At 37.6% G+C, this 25,504-nt stretch overlaps 1 protein-coding gene across 1 annotated transcript; it reads right to left on the reverse strand.

Moving 5' to 3' along the window:
• Positions 1 to 424: 424 nt before the first annotated feature.
• Positions 425 to 25,270, reverse strand: LOC135223514 (uncharacterized). The gene is given in 12 exon segments (XM_064261964.1): positions 425 to 716; positions 3,324 to 3,512; positions 3,844 to 4,008; positions 5,086 to 5,236; positions 6,449 to 6,559; positions 6,819 to 6,977; positions 7,904 to 8,007; positions 9,828 to 9,998; positions 19,999 to 20,235; positions 20,429 to 20,830; positions 20,833 to 21,482; positions 25,164 to 25,270. Coding segments are annotated over 11 exon segments (2,481 nt in total). The 5' UTR covers positions 21,467 to 21,482; positions 25,164 to 25,270; the 3' UTR covers positions 425 to 558.
• Between the last annotated feature and the right edge of the window lie 234 nt (positions 25,271 to 25,504).

Genomic DNA, 25,504 nt, shown 5'->3' on the forward strand with positions numbered 1-25,504 from the left:
AATACATCTCTGCAACACCTTCTATGAAAAACATAAAAAAAAGTTTTTGCAAAAGTAATATTACTTTGTATCTCTTTAAGAACCCCCTTGAAGAATATTACCTAAGTATGAAATATATTACTGCAATAACTGAAACCTCATGTAAAAATACAATCAACAATATATATTATTATCTTTTCCAATATGAAGCCATCAGTTCTCCCCCCTGGGAAGTTCCCAGTTTCTACAATCAATATCACCATCCCTTGGCATTGAAAGTAATTTATAGTCATATAAAAATAACTATGTAATTACATAAAAATCAAAAGGTTTATAATGAATCAGATACTCACACTACGTAAAATTCTTAATAGTGTTCTGGTGGCATTCAAATAATCTTGCAAGTGCTTCGCCCATAGACAGGAATTTGCACAAACCCAAAGCTTAATCATTCAGAAGAGAGTACCTAATGTTTCCCTAACTCCCTGACTCAAAACCAGTTCAGAAAAATGGGATTACTATGTCATTACAAAGTTACCAAAATACCCATAATACATGTACACAGTCCAACTGAACACATCAGTAAGGCCATGAGCAACAAGAGCCCATCTTTACACATACCGAAGATGCTGGTCTAGCTCTCAGTGACAACCAAAGCTGTTGGTTGGGGACATACATCTCAGCTGGAATGTCATCATTTTCTGGGCTAAGCTTGACTTCCTTATCATGCTTGCGACCTGTTAACAAAAGGTGGAATAAGGATTCTGCAGTACAATAAGATAAGTAGCTTCTTATGAGCAGTAATTTCTTTACAGTGGTCTTTGAAAAAATTTATTCAGTTCACAGGTTCTGCAACTGGTCAAAACATTGGAAAAACAATATATGAAAAAGAAATCTTTAGGGAAAAAAGCTCTGCTCTTCAAGTTATTTAAAAATTTAACACAGTGATAATTAAGGAATTAACCATAAGTCAATCAATTAACTGCAATCTATATGGGAGTAGTAACTGGTGACCAATACATCTTCACGTTAGAGAACAGTATCATTATTGTATGATTTCATTTATTCCAGGTCACTTGATCAATGACCATTTGAAGACTGCAAATGAGGTGCAGTGTAGCACAGTCTGTTTCTGTCAAGTGTTTATTCATACCAAATAAAGCAGTTTTCTCAACCTATACAAGTCACTAGCCTCAGTAAATGCATACAGGGACAGACATACCTACGGATTTCTACAAACAATGGTACATTGGTGCAAATGTGAAACTGTAAAAAAAGAAAGAAAAAAAAAAAACAGGTTTTGACATAGGAAAAACCTGTTTTTGGTAGCCACTGTGAGTCTCTAAAGGAGTCACTCTCATAGTCCCTAGAGGGCTCCTTAAGACAGACCAACCAATTTCAAAGAATTCTCTTCTAGTTGGCCTTGGCCAGTATAGTGCATGTTGACACTGATAGAGTATAGGACTCAAGACAATAGGGCTCTTTCTCTTGTCTACAGCGACTGCCTAGGTTCAATTCCTAGTCTTAACCTGCAGATGTGGCAACAGCGAGCTGTGCATCTATCATTTGTTAATGAGGTGAGTAGCCGAGTACTTCATGCATTGCATCCGAGACTCGATGAAAGGGAGACAGGAAAATGCAGTCCGAAGCGACTCGGCTGAGTCCACACTAGGCAGCAGAGCAAAAGAAAACAAAGTGCCAAAAGAAAATGGGAAATGTTGGGAGGGAGGGAAGAGGAGTTACAACGACTCCCACCTCGTCAGAAAGCTAGTCAACAAACAAGAGCATTCCCATACGACACATCCTTAGAAAGGTATGTACGTAGCTAGAATAATATCTAGCTTGGAAACAACAGTAGATACTGTTACTATGGTTGTTTGTTTGTTTGTTTGTATGGTGTTTTTACGTTGCATGGAACCAGTGGTTATTCAGCAACGGGACCAACAGCTTTACGTGACTTCCGAACCACGTCGAGAGTGAACTTCTATCACCAGAAATACACATCTCTCACTCCTCAACAGAATGGCCGAGAATCAAACCCGCGACCACCGAGGTGGAACGCTAATACCATATCAACTACACCGTTGAGGCGCTGTTACTATGGTTGTGGAAAGAGAAACATTAATCAAGGCAGAAGTAAGAGATTAGCCAATGGTTGAAGAAAAAGCATGTAAAGAACGAACAAGTGCATCTCGACAGAGAAAGAGGAATAGGCTAGCAGACAAGGATTTAGAATGAGCAAAAGATGAAAAAACTGGTTATACAATCGACCGAGCTGTCATAACATCAGAATAAGTACTATTCACTACTGACACATTTTTATTAATAAAATTATTTATACCTATATATTCAGTCCTATCTGTGATCACCTCATACTATGTGCCAATGACAGTAAAAGTTCCATATATAGCAAAAATTAACGTCTACCAAAACAATCTTTCAGCTAATGCATTATACAAGATCCAGAGAGTCAAAAACAGAGAGGCAGGTGACAGAGGGCACAGAACCACATCAGCCTGAGAACCAACCCAGTTCCCTAGCAGCAGACTCTTCCAACTGTTGCTACAGATGGGCAAGGGGTCAGACAACCTACCTCTTATAAGGAAACATGAAAATGATCGCACACTATAGGGAGACTTGGACCGATTCCTTAACAAATTCAGACAAACCTTGTATACTAACCAAATACTCTTTTCCTAAACCAAAAGGAGAGCGGAAGGGGAAGCTAAAGATGAAGTTTCAGTATTGTAAAGCATTAGCAAAGGAAAAGCCTAGGCTGAGTATGGATGACTTCAGACGAACAACCTAGAGAAGGGAGAAAAATGACAGGTTGAAAATCTGATTTAACTAATTGCTTTCGCAATCTATCTGCTTCACTTCTCTTCCTATACTAACAAACTTAAGCATAGATGTGAATAGATGTGAATAGATGTGCTTCCTCACATCTATTCTCAAGATTACACTTTATACCATTGCAGTCAGTGTAAACAGTGTGTATCTCCTGCAAACTCAACATCCTGCTAACACAGCAATAATTCCTACAGAACCTGATGTTCTTAACCTTCATTAGAGTGGCAGCATCCTAAGAACAATAAATGTACAGTACGTACCATGAGAGCAACAAACAACCATGAAATACCAAGAAGCGCCTATAAACAGTGGCAGTAAGGAGAATTCTCACAAGAGCTGAAACATTTGACACATCTGGTGGAGAACAGGTGTACGTACTAGACAGTCCTCTGCACAACCATTCGATCTTTTGTTTGAATGTTGACTCACCTATCGGCACGGAGACATAAGCCATCTTTACTAGTAGGTAAGATTCATCCCAAATAATAACTTACCAGCACTGATAGGACCCATGGGTGCTACTTGATTTTGGGAGGTATAGCCAATAACCAAAGGCGGTTGTCTCATAAGTAATCTTGCCACTCCTTCACATTCTCTCAAAACATCTACAGCCAAAACCTGTGTTCGAGCTTCTGGTGCTAACCCAGGGTACTTTTGTAACCATTCTGCCAAGGCATGGAAATCTGACGGAAGAATAATAAATCTTCTTAACAAAGGATCATTGCTGAAAAAGAAAAAAATTACTCCTAGCAACTACTTGTATTATTCAGTAAATCAGATCCTGTCTACAGAATGCAACATGACATTTTTTCTTTCATGCTATACAAGTATCACCCTAAACATGTCTAATGAACCATGAAAACTTTCAATAAAAAGCTTACATATTTTCTAACTCTTGCACTGTAGCATTGAGGAAAGAATGAAGAATCAAATTATACAACATAACAGAAGGTTTACAAGAACACCCACAAATTAACACTGGAACAGGTGCTTGTTTTCATACCCAAAACATACCTTTCAACAGTTGCTGGGCACCCCATAGGGAAAACTTTATTTTTTGAGCTTTTATATGTTCTAACCAAGCATAACAGACCACCTTTAAAATTGCTGATCCAGCACGACGTTGCAAAACAACACCAAGTTTTGACACAGCATCTAGGACAGGTTCCAACACAGCAGCTTGTGGGAAGAATAAAAATAATGCAAATTATTATTTTCAAACAGACAATATGGGTGTAAAAGCTATTAAACTCAACAATTTTTAAGGTGGAAAAGCATTATGAACACCTTTTTACAAACAAAGTAAATGTAATACCAAATTTCTCCCCTTATAAATGTACTATACAAAAGGTGTACTACCACCTTGAGGAATTTGTGGAAAAATTGGTTCCATTAGGGTAATTTCTCCTCTATTACAGAGAACCTGTAACCATTCTTGTTTATGGAATCATTGTACACGTTATTTAAAAGAACGACAGCTAACGAAGCCTTCAAACTGCAGTCCTAAGATACTTTCATATATCAAACTTCAATTATCTCCTCTCATATCTCTAGTATGCAGTAGGACACAAGTCATCTGAAAATCTTCTTGTCCATTTGATAGCTCCAAGGTCTTTGTTGAAAAACTTTGAGTCACCTCAGTAAATCTATTGGCAAAGCTTTCCTTCGTATGACTTTATCTTTTCTGGGAGTATTCTTAACTCATCTTACTAATGCTTACTTAATGTAGATGATAATACATCTTTTTTTTCTCTCTCTCTATCCAAGGCCTCTGCACTTGACTCTCCCACTCTGTGTTGTCTGTCAAATGTGACTCGACAACATTGGTGAATGAGAAGACAATATACTTCAATCTATTTCTACTTGAATTCACCATTCCATTCAAGAGGGTTTTATAGCCAAAGAACGGTTAAAATTGGGAAAAATGAAAAAGTTGAAATTATTGGATTTCCTACAACCATCCCACCAAACTGGAGCATATGATCCATACTCCATTATGTCAAAATAATAAGTTTTTTTACGATAAATTACAATAATTTTTAATGGGAAAGTACCATCAATATTGTACTATAGCACTTTCTCCCTACACCAATGCTGAACAAAACACCCACGAATGAACTCAGTTGCCCACTGTATGACTGATCAAAATACGGTTGGGTAGCTAGTATATTAGTGTGACTACTCTTGTTTTATTAACAGCTAAAATGTTTTTATACAGATGCAATACGCATTATAAACATCAAATATACAACTTACCAATGTATTCATACACATAAAAATGAGGTTCATGAGGTATTCGACCAATACCACGCCACACTCTGGGTTTAGGCATGGAATTCTGAAGCTGTGCCAGACTTACAGTTCGACAAACATTGCTTATGGCTTCAACTGATTCTTCTTCGCTTTCCTGTTAAAAGCAAGTGTAAATAATCTCAGAAGAATAATAAATAAGTACATACAGTGCTACTGTAATACCACACTAAAGAACCTCAAAAAAATACCTAAACTACAAGGTGCAGCCTTGATATGTTACATGGCTAAACAATAAAACCATATGTACTTCTATCATGATGCAACAACAAAACTTAGTGATACAAATGAAGTTTCAATGAGAATATACCTTAACTATGCAATATGTTTGTTAACTGCCAATAGTAGAGACATAACTTATAAAAAAAGCAGTTTCTTTTGGTTTAAAGTAGTACATATATACCAGTAATTCAGTCAGATTTAAGGGATATAACACACTACAGAACTTACCATATTGGATTTAATGAGAATTAGATAAGAAAAACCATATAAAATATTTGTGAATTTGCATAGCCAGTATTACATTTGACAATAAGAAGTGAGTCATCTAAAATCTAGTTCCCAGCTACAGGTGATTTCCCTCCACCACATTCAAAACTGGGGCAAATAATGTAGATTTGGTCAGTACAATACACTATTCATTACAACAAATTACAAATACTTTTACGTAATGAAAGAACACCATTAAATTGATAATGGCACATTTTTCACAGCCAGTGCTAAATGACACCACCATGCCCATATTTTTTACAATATAAGAAAGGACAATACTCTAGCAAATTCTAAAATTTACACTTGCGAAACCAAAACTCTGCACATTTTATGCATTTGATGTCTACTCAAGGATCTGGTACCATATCAGTTTCATTAATGTACAGCAATTAGTATAGAAAGCACAAACATTAAAGTTTTTTTTTTTTTTACTGAAAGAAAAGTAGGGCAAAAATTAACTGGCTTTCAGATTGTTCCTTTTCCCCCAAAATTAATGGATTTATGATTATAATCTTTTTGGCCCAAAAATTTTTGTATATGTTCTTTATTCCTGGTATAAATATAAATACATATAGCTGTACCCAATAAATAAACGTTTTCCCTCATAAACTGGGCAACCATCAAGAATCTGGCGGCTGTGGCAATGAGCCACAGTGGAGCTTAAGAAGCAAGAGAGCGAGTGAATGTGACACACCTATCCTGAAAGAATCACTGAGGCTTCAAACTGACCTATTGAAATTACATATCAACCCTTTACGTAACCCAGGTTTGCATCATAATCCTCAACAAAACCTAAGAATGAGGCACATCATACTACCTTAACTTCATCAACCACTTTCTGAATGATCAGGACAAGCTTGTCTCGCAACATAGCATAAAACAAACGTGCCATGTCATCCGTCTTAATAAGGTTATCTCTCTCTTGTATCTGAAATTGATGCAAATGATTAGAAACATATATTCACCTTCACAATCTAAAAGGATTGCAACGATTAGATCTTGAAAAAAAATGACTTCATGAACAAAAGGTAAGACTTGGACATATAACAGAAGCCAACCTACATATTCAGCTTAGGGGCAATGATCAATAGTACATATAAAGAAAAGTTGGTAATGTTTCCATGTGGTAGATGGTTAAAATATCCAACACTTGTCAAATTATGGGAAAATCCTTTAAATAAACTTACTTTCAGTCCCTTCAGTTCTTCAATCATTCTTGGGTAATCTGCCTGAGTTAGAAGGTAATAGGGAGCTGTATTCCAAGTGTGCAAAAGAGGAGCTGCTCGAAGATTAATCCAAGAAAGAGCAGCGCTTACAACAGCTCCGAGTCTGAGCAAGAGGCCATCCTGTCATTTATGGAAAGTAAATATATATATACTTTTTTATAATTACAGTAAAAAGTGCTTAACCTCAAGCACATTTAGTAGAGCAAAATTAGGTCTAAGTTACATCCCTAAAACAGAATAGAACTTCAAGAAAAGCCAGCTCAAAGTTAGATATAGTTAACAAAAAACAATTATTGTATTATTGTATGTAAACCTACTAAATATGAGGGGCTGACCAAAATTCTTGGAAAATTTTACAATTAAAATAGAACATCAGTACTCTTAGTTCCCACTGACTCCTTCAAATGAACCAATTTACTTTATGATTCCATACATTCTTGGGAATCCTTAAGTGTGACCATGTTAAATATCTTAAGTGATTCTCCCAGTAAACCTTCAAGATCAATTTTCCCTAACTGTCAAGAGCTGATATCCAAGCAAAATCACTGGAATTGCTCAATAAACTCATACTTAAGTATTTCTGGGAATGTATGAAAAACTGTAACAGGAGACTAGTAGTACTTCACAAGAGCCAGTGAACATCAAGTCACGGTAAAAATATTTTATAGCCAGATCATATGAATTTTTGTTGTTCTAAAGGTACACATTGATACAGTAGTACTAAGTTTGCTTAAGTGTATGTTCAAAAAGACACCAAAATCTATGCAGGAAACCTTTGTAAAGATAGCATTTCATGTCTCTTTAGTCATTTCTGAAGTATACAATAAATATTCTCTCAGTACAAACTAGAATTGAAATAAAGAACAGAGTGAAAATAAGCCATCAGTTATACTGATATATTCATGCAAATGGCAAAACTTTGTGAGAATAAATTGTTTCAAGTTGGTTATTAAGTGCTCTCATTACAGATATGAAAAACTTCAGGTGCTCTTTCTGTACACTATAGATTTCAAGGAAAAATTGCAAACAATGACTTTTCAGCATACCTCATCCCCAACTGGCCAATCTTTGGGTTCTTTTTCAACTTCTGCCCTCTCAATCTCATTTATCTCCCAAACAAGTAACTGAATAACATCTCCAATACCATCACCTGAAAAGCAAGGTTAGAGGAGAAAGCATTTCAGCAACATTTTTCTTCAAAGCGTGTAAGCAAAACATGTTGACAATTACCATCTGAAAATGAAATTAAACTGAGGATGATAAAATACAGTACTTAGCCAGTTACAGTGATGAATTAAATAAGATCAGCATGAAATCAAAAGAAAAACATACATATGTCCTTGTTTCTACTATTACCATCATTCCTATGACAAACTTGAGATGGCCAGTGTATTATTATAAAAATTATCAATCATTATTATTAATAATTTTTAGACTTCTAAAAAGAATTATTCTTGAATGAAAGGTGAAAACTACAGGCCCCCCCAAAAAAAGTTTAAGAAGTTGGACAACTAGGTGGGAAGAGACTGACTGAACAAAGGAAAAGTAAAGGAGAGAGTAATGCAGCTGGGGTCAAAAGAAAATAACAAAGAACTTTCAATACCATCCACAGTGTGCCACACAAGGCCTACTGTAGGTGGCACCTCCTTGTAGGAAGTGCACTGTCTGAAAAAGATCATACCTATTTACAGATAAAGCTTTCTCAAATTCCCTAAACTATGTTTCAATAGTCTTAAAACATGATCTGTTAGACAATCTTGATATTACATACTGTACTATTATTATTATCTATAATATAGGGTAGCATTAGTAGTACAAAAGTAAAGGTAGTAATTTTCACTATCCAGTAGTAAATATTTAATGTGACAAAACAGTGAACAAGAAGCAATGCTTTGCATTTTCATTTTCCCACATTCAGAAATCTGAAAAACAATGAAGATTAAAAGGAGTATTACAGAAGCAAAAATAGAAATATAGGAAGGACATAATTGTCTTAAATAACCAATATATATACGTATGAAAAATAATTGAAAATAATTTAGCAATGATTACAAGGGTCAGCTAACAATGATATGAGGCCACTGCAGGTTTAAGACATGCTTTACTTTGTAAATTCTATTACAACAAAGTAAAATTCTGCTTTGCAAAAAAACGCTCTTTCACATACTGCCCGAAATTTGATGTAACTTGATTCAAGTTCTTTACCAGTAATTCCCCATAGGTTGGAAAATAAAGAGATCTCACAAACCGAGATGTTTTATGGATGCAATGAAGTCATGTTAGGAGCAGTATACATAACAGGAAACTAGTAACATAATCAAAAGTATACTGATTAATTTTCCAACGGTTTTGTAACCCAGAGAAGGGAAAATATAAACTAAGGCAAACAAAAATAGTATGATATGTAAAAATTTTTTATATTTCAAAAATAAATTATAGAAACTAATCATGAAGAACTAACCATAATGTTAAACACTAAAACTCAGTGTTTGTCATTTTGAGATCCCTAGCAAGTGACCACCAACTTCAATTATTATTTAGAGAATAATCAATAAACATACTGTCATTAAAATTTGTAAGTCACATTTTTTCATTTACAAGTTCTGATATGAAATGAGTTCTCTCTCCACTGTCTTCTGTCCAGTAAATTCTCTGGCTGAATTGCTGTTTGTTCAAGTCTTAATCTATGCCCCTTTTTTTATCATTATCTGAATCTTCTCACTGCTCTTCATCCTGGTACTTTTCTGACCCTTACGCCTCACCCTTTCCCACCATATGTGCAAACTATCCCAATCTTTGAAATCTAAGTCAAACTGAACATACAGTATTTCATTACAGATCTTAATCAAAGTTCAAGAGACTGACTAAACAGTAATTCTTGAAAATATTGCTTCTATTCTACGGAAACTGGATGAAGATGCCTCACCCGTTGAAAAAATGAATGGAGTTGTAAACATACAAAGCACTAACCTCCAACAGTAGAAAAGTTTCCATCTGGCAATTCACAAGGTATAGGGTTTGAGCGACCATATGAGCCTATACCTCTGACCATATTTCTATCAATAAACGAGGTAGTTGCTAAGTGTCTGCATTCGTCTACAACACTTTCACAGCTTGCATAACAGCATTCTGGTATTAAACCTGGAAGAAATATATAAAGCATCTTTTGTATAAAACTAAAATATATAAAGCATCTTTTGTATAAAACTACCATTAGGAATTTTTTCCTAAATGCAAACAGAAATAGTACACGAAATCATTTGGGCCCATTAACCAGAACAAAGTACGTATGTACAATGGCCAAATATAAACTCCTGGATTCTCATTTTCTGATATCTTTTTAGACAATGTCTTCATGAAAGGGCAGTTTTGTCATATTTTCTCATTTTGGAGTGCAATGTTTTCTGCACAAAACACATCACAAAACATTAGGAAATGAGACATAAGAGAGTTCAATGCCAGACTGGTGCATTTACATACACTGGATTAAATATTGCAATAAGCCAGTCTATCAGTGTATACTTAGTTTTTTGTAGTATCTATCAAAGGCAGGGGTTCCCAATGTCTTTGCACTCGCGAACCCTTACCCAAAAGCTTGAAACCCAAGCGAATCCCTACTAGCAGCAGCTTGATTTACATTTTTAATTTTCTGTGAAGTAGAGGGAAAGAAACATCTAACAAAAAAAAATTCAAGAATCCTGTAATTATATATACGTATTAGCAAACTAAATCACAACATTGGTCCAATGTTAATGGCATTAAAACTATGAGGAGATTATCAATTTCCTTTGGCCCACTGATAGTTGAGATCCAGAAGTATCTACGTCGGATAAATTTTAAGATAAATCCTAGTCGTGTTTTATACACACACACACACATACACACAAATACACGGCACGCAGTACAGCACTACGAGTAACTGAACATGCGTGCTTAAACACAGCTAAACAGACACTCAAGCATACGTACATGTACATACACACACATACTCACTAGTACAGACACATACATAATTTGCAGACACACGTACACATTCACACAGACAATCACTCAGAGGCACACATCCAGACACCCTCAATGTCATCTGATGACATTGTAACACTCGTTTTTTTGCAGTGAAACAAAAACAAAAAAAAATGTTAGGGCATAAAAAATTTAATTCATGATTCGAAATTAACCCTTTAACGCCAATTGGACGTATTAAACGTCGACAAAAATTGTCAGTCGGGCGCCGATTGGACGTATGGTACGTCGATAAAAAAAAGTTTTTTTAAAAATTCGCGGAAAAATAATTATAGGCCTACCAGGCAAAAATGTTTGAATCACGCGCCTTGGGGGATGCTGGGAGCTCACGGATCAAGGCGTTGTTTTGTTTACAATCGTTACGCAGATGCGCAAGCGCGAATTTCTTTCTTATCACACTAAAAAGTATCAGTGACACATCTCAGAAATTATTTCGTCACTTTGACATAATTTTTACACCATTTTAAATAAGCCGTTACATGGAGTATTATATATGAAAATGTGTGCAATTTTATGTAGAATACAACAAAAAAAATACTCATAATTGTAGCTTTTATCAGTTTTTAAATATTTTCATATAAATAACGATAAGTGCAAAAATTTCAACCTTTGGTCAACTTTGACTCTACCGAAATGCTCAAAAAACGCAATTGTAAGCTAAAATTCTTATATTCTAGTAATATTCAATAATTTACCTTCATTTTGCAACAAATTAGAAGTCTCTAGCACAATATTTCGATTTATGGTGAATTTATGAAAAAAACTTTTTCCTTACGTCCGCGCGGTAACTCTTCCGAAAAAATCATAAATTTTTTCGTGCGATTGTCGTAATGTTTGCACCATTTTAAATTAGCCATTACATAGTTTTATATATGGAAATGTAAACAATTTCATGCACAATACAACTAAAAACAACCCATGGTTGTAGCTTTTATCAGTTTTGAAATATTTTCATATAAATAATGATAAGTGCAAAAATTTCAACCTTCGGTCAACTTTGACTATACCGAAATGGTAGAAAAACGCAATTGTAAGCTAAAACTCTTATATTCTAGTAATATTCAATCATTTACCTTCATTTTGCAACAAATTAGAAGTCTCTAGTACAATATTTCGATTTATGGTGAATTTATGAAAAAAAAAACATTTTCCTTACAACCGCGTGGTAACTCTTCCGAAAAAAATCAGAAATTTTTTTTGTCCGATTGTCGTAATGTTTGCACCATTTTAAATTAGCCATTACATAAAGTTTTATAAATGAAAATGTGCCCAATTTTATGTAGAATACAACAAAAAATAATTGAAGGTTGTAGCTTTTCTCATTTTTGAAATATTTGCATATAAATCACGATGAATAGAAAAAAAACCACGTTCGGTCAACTTTGACTCTACCGAAATGGTAGAAAAACGCAATTGTAAGCTAAAACTCTTACAGTCTAGTAATACTCAGTCATTTATCTTCATTTTGAAACAAATTTGAAGTCTCTAGCACAATATTTAGATTTATGGTGAATTTTTAAAAAACTTTCCTTCCCTCCGCGCGCGGATTCTCCGCCGCAAATCTCTGAAATGCGTACGTCACATTCTCGTATTATTTGCTCCATTTCGTGTTAGGCGTTTCATAGAGTTTTATATATGAAAATGTGCGCAATTTTATGTAGAATACAACAAAAAATAATTGAAGGTTGTAGCTTTTCTCATTTTTGAAATGTTTGCATATAAAAAAAAATATATAAAAAAATTTGACATTCGGTCAACTTTAACTCATTCGAAATGGTCAAAAACTGCAATTGTAAGCTAAAACTCTTACAGTATAGTAATATTCAATCATTTATCTTCATTTTGAAACACATTGGAAGTCTCTAGAACAATATTTAGATTTATGGTGAATTTTTTTAAAAAATGATATTGTTATGATACAATAAAGTTTGTTCATACTTACCTGGCAGATATATATATAGCTGTATTTTCTGAAGTCCGACAGAATTTTAAAAACTTCCGACACACGCAGTGGTCGGCCAGGTGGTTAGTACCCATTCCCGCCGCTGGGAGGCGGGTATCAGGAACCATTCCCATTTTCTATTCATAATTTTTATTTCCACTGTCCCCTGAGGGGAGGTGGGTGGGTACTTGATTATATATATCTGCCAGTAAGTATGAACAAACTTTATTGTATCTAACAATATCATTTTGTTCATGAAACTTACCTGTCAGATATATATATAGCTGAATCCCACCTTTGGAGGTGGGAAGGGACAGAATAGAAGGATTTTAGGAAACAAATGCATGCAGATGATTTACATCTTGGTTCCACCTGTTTAGCATAGCTGGCTTCGTGGTTACTGCCACGTAAGTCTGCTTGTGCTACTAGAGTTGCCAGCGAGGTAGAGACCTATATAGCTGGTGCACTCCAGATGATCTGTCAACAGGGGCGAGACCACGACGTGACTAGACCATATTGACCATACCATGAGGGCTAAGAAGAAATAAAATAAATATATATATATATATATCACCACCTGACCAACCTAGCCAAAGTTAAGGTGTTTTAACTAAGGCTTAAGAGTTAAGAAGTCGCCGTTGTCGGCGACTCATCAACTAAATTAAGAGCTCTTCCTAACCATTTTCTACAGGATAGGATGAGTTGGTACTTCTTGCCCCCAAGATTGTGTCTGCAGACACGTATGGCCCTAGCGAGCAGCAGATCTCATATGCCATCTTCACATCTCGCAGGGAGTGTGAAGTGAACACAGAGTTGCTTCGCTAAAACATGGTACTCAGGATGTTACTGAGTGCCATGCTCTGTTGAAATGCTTCCGAGGCCGCGCCCTCACCTCGTGAGCATTTAGATAAAAAGATTTCAAATCTTTGTGCCAAACACAATGAAGGAAGCATTTTTTGAAGAACTCCTTAACACTAAAGCCAGGGTGTTCTTCGATATGGGCAAGTCTGGTCTTTTTCGGAACACTGCAGATTGCCCGAATGACTTCGACTTTCTTGAGTTTTATGTAGATAAAACTTGAGAGACCCGACAGGGCACAGGACTCTCTCTGGCTCCTGCCCACTAACTTGTGCCATCCTTGCTTCCAAGCTCCTGGCCCAAGGACAAAACGGGTTTCCATTCTTAGGCCACAACGGAAGGCTTAGAGAGCACACCGCCTTGTCTTCTCTAAAGCCAAAACTTGTGACGATGGCTTAAAATTTCACTAACCCTCTTTGTCGTATCTAGGGTGGTTAGAAGAAGGCCTTCCTGATCACATGCAAAAAGTTAACAGGTAGGAGAGGTTCGAATGCTTTAACATCAAGAACTTCAGACTACGTCTAAGTTCCATATTGAAAGCTTCGATCTGGACATGCACAGTCAGTCCGTCTGTACTAAAGTCAGGTGACCGACCAGTTGACCAGTCAGACGAATCAAGGACAGCAAGGCTGTACCCTGAAGACCATAAGGCACTATTCTTCGCTGAAGGATGAGTGTCTGGACTGCCTGGGCGATTCAATCTAAGCAAACCTTGGGGGTGTATCAACGCAACCCAACGTCGTCAGCGAATCAACTCCTGACTCGAGCTTCTGGTGCCAGGAGAAAGGAGCGAGGAGCAAAAAGGCGATTCAGTCCGAAGGAAGAGAATGCCTGACAGTCCAACCTGGTCTCATGTTACACGATCATCGGGGGTGTATAAACGCAACTGACTTCGTCAACAAGAAACTCAGGGCTACTATATGTCGCCTGATCTCGCACGAGTGTCTGACTCCGAGAAAACAGGTGAGACAAAAAGTAGATGGTGAGCGAGTTTCGAGATTCCACAGAACTCAAAGATCGTGAAGGGCTTTGTTGTTTGACAGACGCAAATCTCTGAGCCCAAAGGCCGTCAACAACATATTTGCATATTCTTTAATAGTTGTGACTGCCAGCTTATCCCATTCTTCAGACGGAAAAGGAAGACGGTAATCTTATTCCTGTCAACCTCTCGATAGTCTGAACGTAGTCAGACTCAGAGCGGAGAGGTTATAGGTACCTTTCGAGTTAGAGTAGACCGACTCTCTCGAAAAGGTACCTTGGAAAGTGAACTAGGAAGTATGTGCCCTCTGTGAATCAAGGATTCTGAAGGCCAACATGGGGCGATCAGCGTCATTGTCGCTCCCTGTGACGTCATAAATCCTCTTATTACATTTCCTAAGCGATTGAAAAAGGGGAAAAAAAGAGACTAAACATCCATCCCCGTTCAATATCATAGGATGGCGTTTAATGGTACCGATCCCGGATCGAGAATAAGGGAGCAGAGAAGAAGCCGCCTCTTCGTCCTCAACATATCGAAGAGAAGAATGAAAGGGCGTCCCTAAAGTCTACACAACTCTCAACTTACTTCTAAAGAAAGATTCCACTCGGAAGTGAATAGTTGCTGCCGTCGATCGAGACGATTCGTACGGACTTTTGCAATCCTGTAACGAACCTGTAGAGGATCGTTACATTTTACGCCTGTTGTTATAAAAGGCTCTTTCTCGTAACTCGAACAAGGACCGAGAGAAGATACTTCTTAAGATATGAGAGAGCTGTGGAATATCAGAGTTGATCTGGACCACTGGTTCCCAAAAACTCGTTTCGAGGACTGGAGGGACTACCGAATCGCTTTTACTTCTTTCAGATTAAGATCCAGGACATCTGAAACCCTATCCAGATGTCCGGCCACCTCTTTCTATCACCTCAGGTGATAGACGCACTGAGAGATGTTCAGAATCATTGCTAGATCTTGAATAATATTTGTTTCCCGGTAGGAAAAAAAAACTGTGGTCTGAATTGCAGTCTATTCGGGGAAACAAACTTCTTCAGGAAGGAAATGGTCCCCAGCAAGCTCATCCATTCCCTCCCCGAGTATGCTTACTTCCCTAAATAAGGCTGCGCTTTGCCTAAGCAGGAGAGCAAATAAAAGTGCAATGTTGCGGTAGACTCGTAGTTCCATACCGTGCGGTAACGAGCACCGAAAGGATTAAGAGATAACTCTGTTGAACATAGTAAGGCAAAACGAATGCAACGTTTATTCATTCACGTAAGAAATCTCTAATCTTAGGCTAAAGTCCGTGATTGTAGGACAGAGATAGAGTTAGTCAGTCAATCCCGCAGGAGAGACGTAACCGTCAGCACAGAGATACGGTTAGTCAGTCAATCCCGCAGGAGAGAGAGACGTAACCTACCGAACATGACAGCGCACGATCTGTTACTGAATACTGGCTCGGTTGGACTGGAGGACCGACAGCGTGACAGCAGCAGCAAGCAGCTTACGAACGTCGTCTCTTAACTTTATGTCTGGGTTGCCAGCTACCCTATTCTACGAAGAAATAGATCCGTTATTTTTTGAGCAGAAAGACTCTCAAGCTGGTATATTTACGCGAAACAGAAAACGCTAAATATATAGATGCGTTTGTGTCGTCAGAACACTACCATACAACGGTAAAAGATAAATCGGAAACTCCTGTTAGGCTGCAGGGAGTAACGATTAAATGTCCTTAAAATAGACAATAGACCTCTCGGTTGCCATCCGAAGAGGTAACTACAGCAAGCGTATGACTTGAACCAACCAGAAGTAAAATAACGCAAGGCAAAAAATGAAATTATATCACAATAAAGTTTGTTCCTACTTACCTGGCAGACATATATATAGCTGAATTCGGAAATACAGCTACATACATATCTGACAGGCAAGTTTCATGAACAAAACTTAAGAGAATCGAAGCAGTCGAAGCAGTCAGCTCAAGCTTCTTATGTTATTGGACATAAGCGTTCATTGACGTAGTCTACAAGTCTATTTCTTGTACGAGTCTGCGAATGACGAATGAGAGCTCTTACGAAATCTTGTCAATAAGAGCTTATTCGCTTACGCAATATCAAGTTAATGAGATGTTTGTCATGAGAACTAACCCATTTACGGGACAAAGAGATATTTTGTCAAAGGGGGATACCCCACTTACTTGACAAAACGAAAGTATATTGTCAATGGGGGAAAGTCACTGAATTGACAAAACGTAATCCAGGGAGTCGAGCATTTAATTTTTCCCGATTCCCGTCTCAAACGAGGAAGGGGCAAGAATCCTGTTTAAGAGACTGGGCTTACGGCAAGTAGGACGACGATGTTCAATTCGGCAGCGTAGTCCCGACTAGAAACTAACAAAATCTTATCATCTGAAAAACCCTTTCAGATGGGCTAAAAAGCTTGGAAAATTATCCTGGGAAGAGGAAGAAACTCTCCAACCAGCTTCCTCTCCCGTATCACAACTAATGCCTGCTAAAGCTTAAAATTATTGGCAGTATGGCAAAGGAAGTCCTGTTCTTGCGCTTTTCCTGAAGAGCGTCCTTTTGATGAGTGCCTTTGCAAGAATCCTACTGAACGTTGCGAGAGTCCTGACGTGCCGGACATCGAGCCTTACATAACCCGTAACTGCCTTATCGCAAAGTCTTGACTGCGGTAGTGGCAATTTAAATTTATTGGCAGAATGGCAAAGGTTGCGGTAGAGCAAACGAGATCTCCTTAACTCCATCCACCTATGCGAAAAGCAATATTAATTGACAGAGACCTCTTGAATTCACGAAACCCGATGTCTTGCTGGGTTTCGAAGAAGAAGAAGTCTGTTCACTTTAAGCTTCCTCCGAAGCATGCCTACTTCACATTCTTTGCCGGTGAGGTAGAAGGTATCACCGAAGGTAGAGGTAAAAATTCTTTAGGCCCAAATCTGAAACAAGAGCTTGAAGAGTTCAACAGAAACGTTCAGCCAGGCGACACACCTGGCGTGCGCTGGTGCACGCTCGGCGTCCCTGGGCGCGCGCCTCGGCGTCCACTGGAGCGCGCTCGGCGTCCACTGGCGCGCGCGGAGCGCGCTTGGCGTGCACCCGCGCGCGCCTGGAGTCCATCCGAGCGTCCCAGGCGTCCGCTCTCAAAAGCTTCCTGCTACTATGACTTCTTTTACGTATTTCTCGGTGGAAAGACGGACACGAGTTCAGGCGACGTTCGCCTTCTTACTTCTCACTGAAACGCATAACGAGAGAGAGAGAGGACGTGAAGCGTCCTCTTCTATAAAGCTTCTATTTAGAGGGCGCGAGTCCTTCCGAAAGCTCCAACCCCTGCCACGAGGAGAGGACGCTTCGGAGGACGAGAAGCAAACTTTCAGGATTCGTGCACGCGCACGCACTTTGGCAGTCTGGGGATTTTCATCAGAAACTGCCGAAGGCACGCCAGATCGGTGGGGGTTCCTTGTAACCCTCCTTAGGCTTTCGACATGCTCCCTCCCCGGGTCCTGGGAGTCAAGCAGAGGTCCCGGCCTAGAGGCGAAACGAGGCCGATCTGACGCAACCCTCCACTACACAAGGGGTATCACTGCACTTCTGCACTTCACTTTTACTCTCTAAAGCAAGCACTTTCGATTCTAAGTTACGAATCGAAAGAGTATAAGAGAAAGGGCAATTCCTCTACAGACACTGCTTAGGGCCCGAAGGCAATACTGCAGGGTTAGGACTAACAATTACAGAAGTAGCACTTCACAGCAATGAAGAAGAGCGAGCACCTCCTCGTAGACATATTCATAGCCCGTAGGCCATACTACAGGGTTAGGCAAAATAAAGTCTACAGGAAGGTTAGCAGGTTCACTACCCTACTATTTGTTCCTGATTAATTGCGTACTACGAATCATATACGTCTTCCTTACGGAATTAGACATGTTTACTGATTAATTGCGTACATACGAATCATACGTCTTCCTTACGGAATAGTCAGTCTCACACTCCTTACATGACAAATCTCAACAAAGAAGGAAGACCCATACCCCTCGTACATACCAAGTGCGGATCTACCGAAGCTTTCGGTAGCCACACCCTATCTTTGCAGACAACCCCGTCTGAAACTAGCCTAACTAGATTCAGATATTTTAAGCAACAAAAATGAATCAAATTCAAATCAATTTAAGATAGCGTATGCCTAGCCACAATCCAAGTAAATAAATCAAAAGACAATTAGGATACTTAGCGGCAATGAAGTTTCCAAAATCCTAAGACGGCGGTACTGAAAACAGGTGTGTTCAGCACCGGCGACAGAAAAATTATGAATAGAAAATGGGAATGGTTCCTGATACCCGCCTCCCAGCGGCGGGAATGGGTACTAACCACCTGGCCGACCACTGCGTGTGTCGGAAGTTTTTAAAATTCTGTCGGACTTCAGAAAATACAGCTATATATATATCTGACAGGTAAGTTTCATGAACAAAACATTTTTTTATGTCTGCGCGTTACAAATTCATACATCATTTTGTGATAATATTTTCTCTGTGTTGCTTTGATCATTTTACAATGAGTTATATACCAAAATGATCGCAATTTAGTGTACAATACAACGAAAAAAAATTAACTCGTTAGTTTTAACCATTTTGCTCACAGCACGATTTGAATACAATTATATATTTGCGCTATCATATATCGCATTATTTATATATGATAGTGATATTTTTTTCATTTCTGATGGTTGCATACTAAATGACAAAAAAAGGAGCCAAAAATGAACTCTTAATCTTGAAAACTAAGCGCGCTGTGATTTTTTGAAAAAAATATTTTTTCCGCTTCAGCGCTCACTCTGAGACCCCCTCGGCATACGGGAGACAATTTTTATTATACCCCTTCGGCGTTAAAGGGTTAATATTATCCCAAGCCACTTCTAGCAAAGTTACACGACCCCCCTGCCAAGGCTTCGCGACCCACCGGTTGGGAACCCCTGATCTAAGGCTTCCAATGCTTATAGCCTTTTCCTTTATGAGGTAAGTATTTATGATTGCTTTTAGTTCTATTTTTCCCTTTGGCACATGCTATGAACTTTTATTAAAATGTGGTTCTATTTCTTAGTTAAATAGTTTCACTGTGATTAACATTTAATAAAATAACAGGTTCTGATTTTGCTTAAAAATATCCATGGACTATGTACAATTCCCAGACAGATGGTAAAATTAGATAGCAATTTGTATAAATAGCCGCTGAAGAACCATGCTACTATTAATTCCTTCACATATAACACAAAAGACAAAGCATACCAAAGGAAAGGAACAAAATACTTCCACCGTAATACTGGAAGACATTTTGACAAAGTACCTTTTGTGTAGTACTGCTTGAAGACACCAAGTGATTCAAAAATCTGGAGAGGTGACAATAAGGCTGGAGGTGGAAAAGGTGGAGGTCTTGCATCTGGAGGTATCCACAATATCAATTCTTCTACAAATTCTGAGCCCTCTCCCCAAACTCTCTCGACATAATATGTTTCAATTCTGTGTCTGGCAGCCTTGGTTAAACGCATCTCACCAGATTTACTTTGCTTTACCATTCCCTTCACTGAGAGAGAAATAAACATATGGCCAAAATTTTCAGATCAAAAGATGCAAAGCTGAAGCAACAAGCTGACTATGAAAATTCAATCTTACATCAACCTGTGCTTATCAGATAACAATTATAAGATACATACATAATTTGCAAAAGTTTGTATAGTAATCAAAATGATAAGCAAAATTATATAAACATTACTTACCCAAAACACCCGTAGTTTTTGTGAACTTTTCTACAAGTAGATTTAGTAACTCTGTATTGGCTCTTATAAGATTATCTACTTTCGAAGAGCACACAGGTTTCCTGAGATCTCCTGCTTCGTTGGCAGGGAGATAATCTGTTCCAGGAAAGTCTTCCCCAAACTCCATCCTTAGTGCCAAATCTAACTTCTGTTGGTTGAGCTTATTTTCATCCTCCTCCTTAGCTATCGCATCTTCAAATATATCTCCACGAGCCACTCTTGGAATGCTATTATAATTTATAGGTTTCCAAGGCAATAATGTTCCATTTTCTGATGGCATTTCATATTCTAACATCAATGTGTCAGCTATGCACCTTGTGACTTGTGGAGCTCTTTCTCGACCTATAATCTGAAGGATTTTGAGGCAGTCATTTGCTTTAAACACGAAAGAGGAGGAACCAAGTTTTCAGGAACCACATGTTTGTACATATCACGATTCTCTTCTTCTTCTTCATCTTCATATTCTTCTTCTTCCTCTGGGGAAGGAGGAAGATTTTTCTTCAACTTTATAAGCATTTCATTATAAACTCCAATAGTTTCAAATATGCCAGCATCCTGCAGTGTATCTGAACTTTCATTGAAATTTCCAGCAATAATCCTTAATTGAGCCCTGATGATGCACTCAACACTATACAGAACAGTATCCCTTTGCACTGTCACCTGCACATGTCTTTCAGATACACGAGCAAACTGAATTTTACAATATTTGATGTTGTTTTTAGAGAGTTCCCTGTATTGCTTTTCCATTTCCAAGAAATTTTCTGCATAGTCATTCAGACCCACAATCACTTTCTTGAATGCAACCTCATGCCTTCCCAGGATTTTTGCTCGAATACCTGCTGTTTTAATTTCACCTCTGAGTTTTGCATGTTCTGCTCTTATGCCGTGATGAATCCTTCTCAGGGCTTTTATCAGTACTCGTGTCACCTTCTGGAAGTCTGCCCATTCTGTGCAAAACTTCTTGCATTCAGCATTCACATCTTCCATCATTTTTCCCATGAAACTCTACCTTTATCTGAAATTAAAAGTCATTGTAAAGACTACAGATACTAAACTCTTAAAATTTTTCTAATCAAATCAGAACCATTGATAAGCTAATAGTAATGCAAAAATTGAATTCATATAATCCTGTTCCATCTTAAAGTAAACATCTATGTTACATAAATATCTGAAGCTGCTTTAATTCTACCTTGTTCAGGATTTAGATAAGTATAGCATTTAGGAACACAATTACTAAAGGCACTAAATGACTTTCAGGTACCATGTTTTATCATTACTGTATCAACATACAGCACATTGGACCCCCCATATTCGCTTTCTCGACATTCGCAGACTCACGCATTCGCAAATTTCTCTAAGGACCATATCTACCCATTATTTGCGGGAAATTCACATGTTTGCAGTATTTTTCTATAAGAAATATCCAAAAATTCCTTTTTTATTATTAATTTTATCATAAAATGCAATTTTTGCAATAAAATACTTATTTTTATTTTTTTTGTGTGGGTTTTCTTGAGTTTCAACTAACAAAATAGGTAGTTTTTAAGCATTTCTAAATGGGCTCCAACTATTTGCGCATTCTAGCTATTCATGAGGGGTCTGGTACACATCCCTGCGAATTATGGGGGGGGGGGGGAACACTGTACCTTTTTTTAAACAAATTTCCTGACTACCATTTCTAGACTCTTACAGATATGCCTTAAAGATGGGTAAAAAAGTTGGACAGTTAGATGGGAAGGTATGAAAATAACACATTGAAACATCTTATATATATATATATATATATATATATATATATATATATATATATATATATATATATATATATATATATATATTATATATGGAAGATATACATAAATTAAAAAATAGTAGTTCGCTAATCTTGACATGATCCAACAAATAAAGTATTAGACTACCTATTATAATATGGTTTTTCATGGCTTTCTTGTTTATGTATTAGCCAAGATCTTACATATTTGTTTATAAAGAAGGATATTCATATTCGTTGCCTTTTTTACTCTCTTCATCTTTACAGCAACCGTTACATTTTGCAGGAAGCTAGATTAGCTTAATATTTAATTGAAATTAGTCTAACCGCAAGTGTAATGGATGTCAAATTATGACATAAACCTAAGTGAATTACAAGTCTTGGCAAAATTATTATGAGTATCTAAGAAGCAACGTCTGTGAAAGGTTAGCCTTATTAATGAGAAATAGGGTAAACAATCACGGACGATCCACCATCATCACGCTGGCCGGGTCTTATTCCCTCGAGATTTAATTGGTGAAACAAGAATACAATTACAATTCTGAGCATACCATTCAAAAGACTGAAGCTTCTTCAACATAATGTGATATATGAAAGCCCCATACAAACTAAAATAAGCATGTGACGCTCTTCGTAAAATATGTTTTCAAGTCAGTTTTGAAATCCAATATGGTAGCGATCGTGTGGCTGGACGGGTCTGGTTACGGATGGACACCATCTTTCCCAGCCTTCCCAGCACTCATTTGAACAATATTAGCGTATATATGTAACGTTTATTGATCTTACTCAAGATTGCAGTTATAATCAGCACAATAAAACAACATTTTGTTGGCTATGTTAGTGAAAGTATTAAACTTGTTATTCCCGGGGTCATGGTTTGAACTGAATTCATTTTTACCTTATAATCGATGCATTATTATAAACTGTTTCCATGAATTCTAGATGTCATAGTAATGCAATAATGACAAAATTGCTTTAAAATTTATGTATATATACTTTGAATTCATAGCCTAATTTCACCAATTTCCACGTTTTGTGTAAGTCTTATACCCAGTTTGGAGGGTGAACACATACCAATTGGCAACAGAGAGAAAGAGAGAGAGAGAAAGGAAGGTGAAGGAAGGAAGGACAGGGGTGGCGGTGGAGGGGGGGAGAGGGTAGGTGGAGCTTTTTACACGTGTTCGTATCCATTTCTGGATAATGGAGTTTTTGTCTCTTGGTACAAGGACAAGTGTCGTTATTCTTTACGATTAGTGATTCACGATACCCTTATAAATTACGGCACTGGGTGTAATGCCCTATAGCAAAATCTCGTTCTGATACGAGCGTTTGTTACAGAAATATTGCCAAAAAACGTGCTTGCACTGTCTCTGAAACCCATAGTAGGTATGCTGCTTAGTTGTCAATCAAGTTTTTTGTAATCAAGTATTTTTTACAAGCTAGCTATTGTATAAATTTGTATTTTTCTCAATCAAAACATATGCCCCTCAATGTTAACTTTCCTCTTTTAACGACTTTCTGGTCATTGCAAATTCGGCCCCATTAATTTCTTATGGTGCGAAAACAGACAGAGGCCCAGGGGCCAAAAGCGATTGCGTCACACTACAGTGGTAATCCGGCAGTAAAACTTCTTCATATATCCAAAAAGTAAATAATAAAGATATATATGCGCATTACGATCATAACAATTACATGAATAGCTGATAATAATCTGCATGAATAACTGGTAAACTGTTCCGCAAAAAAGTTGAGTATAGCAATTCATCTACAATAGGTACGAAAGTCAAGATGTCGTGACGTCATAATACAGGACTTAAAAGAACGTTCTAATTCCGAAAAATAATTACTTAAATTTGAGTCAAAATAGAGTTATTTTTCAATAACGAATATTTTCAAATTAATCATCATAAATATGTAAAATATTGATGTTTTACTATTTATTTAAATAATTATCTAGTGCACGCTTCGTCGTCTTCTTCTACCAAAGCAGTTGTTTACTTAAAAACGTCGTGGCCAGTGACTGTGTTCCGATTGTTGTGATGAAAGTGCCCCAGCATCTATGGGTAGAAGTGGTGTGCGTATTTATCACAGGAAATGGGAAGTTTGTTGACACAAGCGACTCCACAAACATCGAGATGGCGTCAATCTTCTACGATATTTGAGCGTAAGTAAAAATTTCGAAAGCGTTTTGGTGAGATTTGCACTGCGTTGGACACCCTTTTCACTACCCTCTGTTTAATGCTTTAAATTTGGCCTTAATTTCTAACTTTGGAGAAAATACTTACTTTGAAAGGAGAGTAGAGGTCTTTAGCTCCGTCTCTCACCAACAAGTCGCGACTGATGCCCATCTCCGTTGTCAGGACGCGTTATAAGTACTTTTTCAGAGGGTGTCCAGCCGTGATTGTCGGTGAGTTGAGCCAGGCCATGCGGTTGTTTACCCTACAATAAGGTTTGGTAAACATGACCTAGGGGCTCAGTGTGTACACTATGTGGCGTTTCCAAGTTGAAGTAATCAATACACATATTTATTACCCTTTATGTGAATTAAGTGTTACTTTGTGTTTTGGGATAGCCTTACCTACCCCACTACACTAGGCTACCCTCAACTACTGAGCTGGAGTAGCATTAAAATGCGCAGAAATATTACTGGATAATTATTTTGGCGTTATATATTCTGATCGACCTGATAAATACTTTGGTATCAGGATAAATGTCGTAAAATGACAAAAACACGTTGATGACACATACCGTGCATTCCTTAACACACAATCTCGTCACCTGTCAAATCGCTTCCGGAACTCGTCGTGAGCTTTGTCTCTTTGAACACAGACGTCACTTTGAGTAACGCGCGTTCAGTGTAACGTCACAGTGATTGGAATAGCGTAATATGAGCAGCAAGCAACGAAATTTAAAAGTCATATTTACCTTTCCTTATTTCTAGGTGAAATTCTTCGCATCTTGTAAACAAACGCCTAACATTGTTGACGGCATCAAGGAAGCCAACACGGTTGCCATAGCAACCGGAATAATTCAGCCTCTTGCACTCAGACTCTGAAGAGAGTTATAATGTTTCTAAATACAAAATACCCCATTGTTTCTCATTTCTAGCGCCAATGGCATGATGTATGCGGGTAGAACAATTACTGTATTAAAACAAATCATTAACAAGCCTAGAAAACAATTCATGCAGCAAATATATCACGTAAGCAGGATTTTATATTCATGCAACAAATAGGTATCACGTAAGCAGGATTCGAGATATGTAG

Source organism: Macrobrachium nipponense, chromosome 10, assembly GCF_015104395.2.
Source record: "Macrobrachium nipponense isolate FS-2020 chromosome 10, ASM1510439v2, whole genome shotgun sequence".
NCBI lineage: Eukaryota > Metazoa > Arthropoda > Malacostraca > Decapoda > Palaemonidae > Macrobrachium > Macrobrachium nipponense.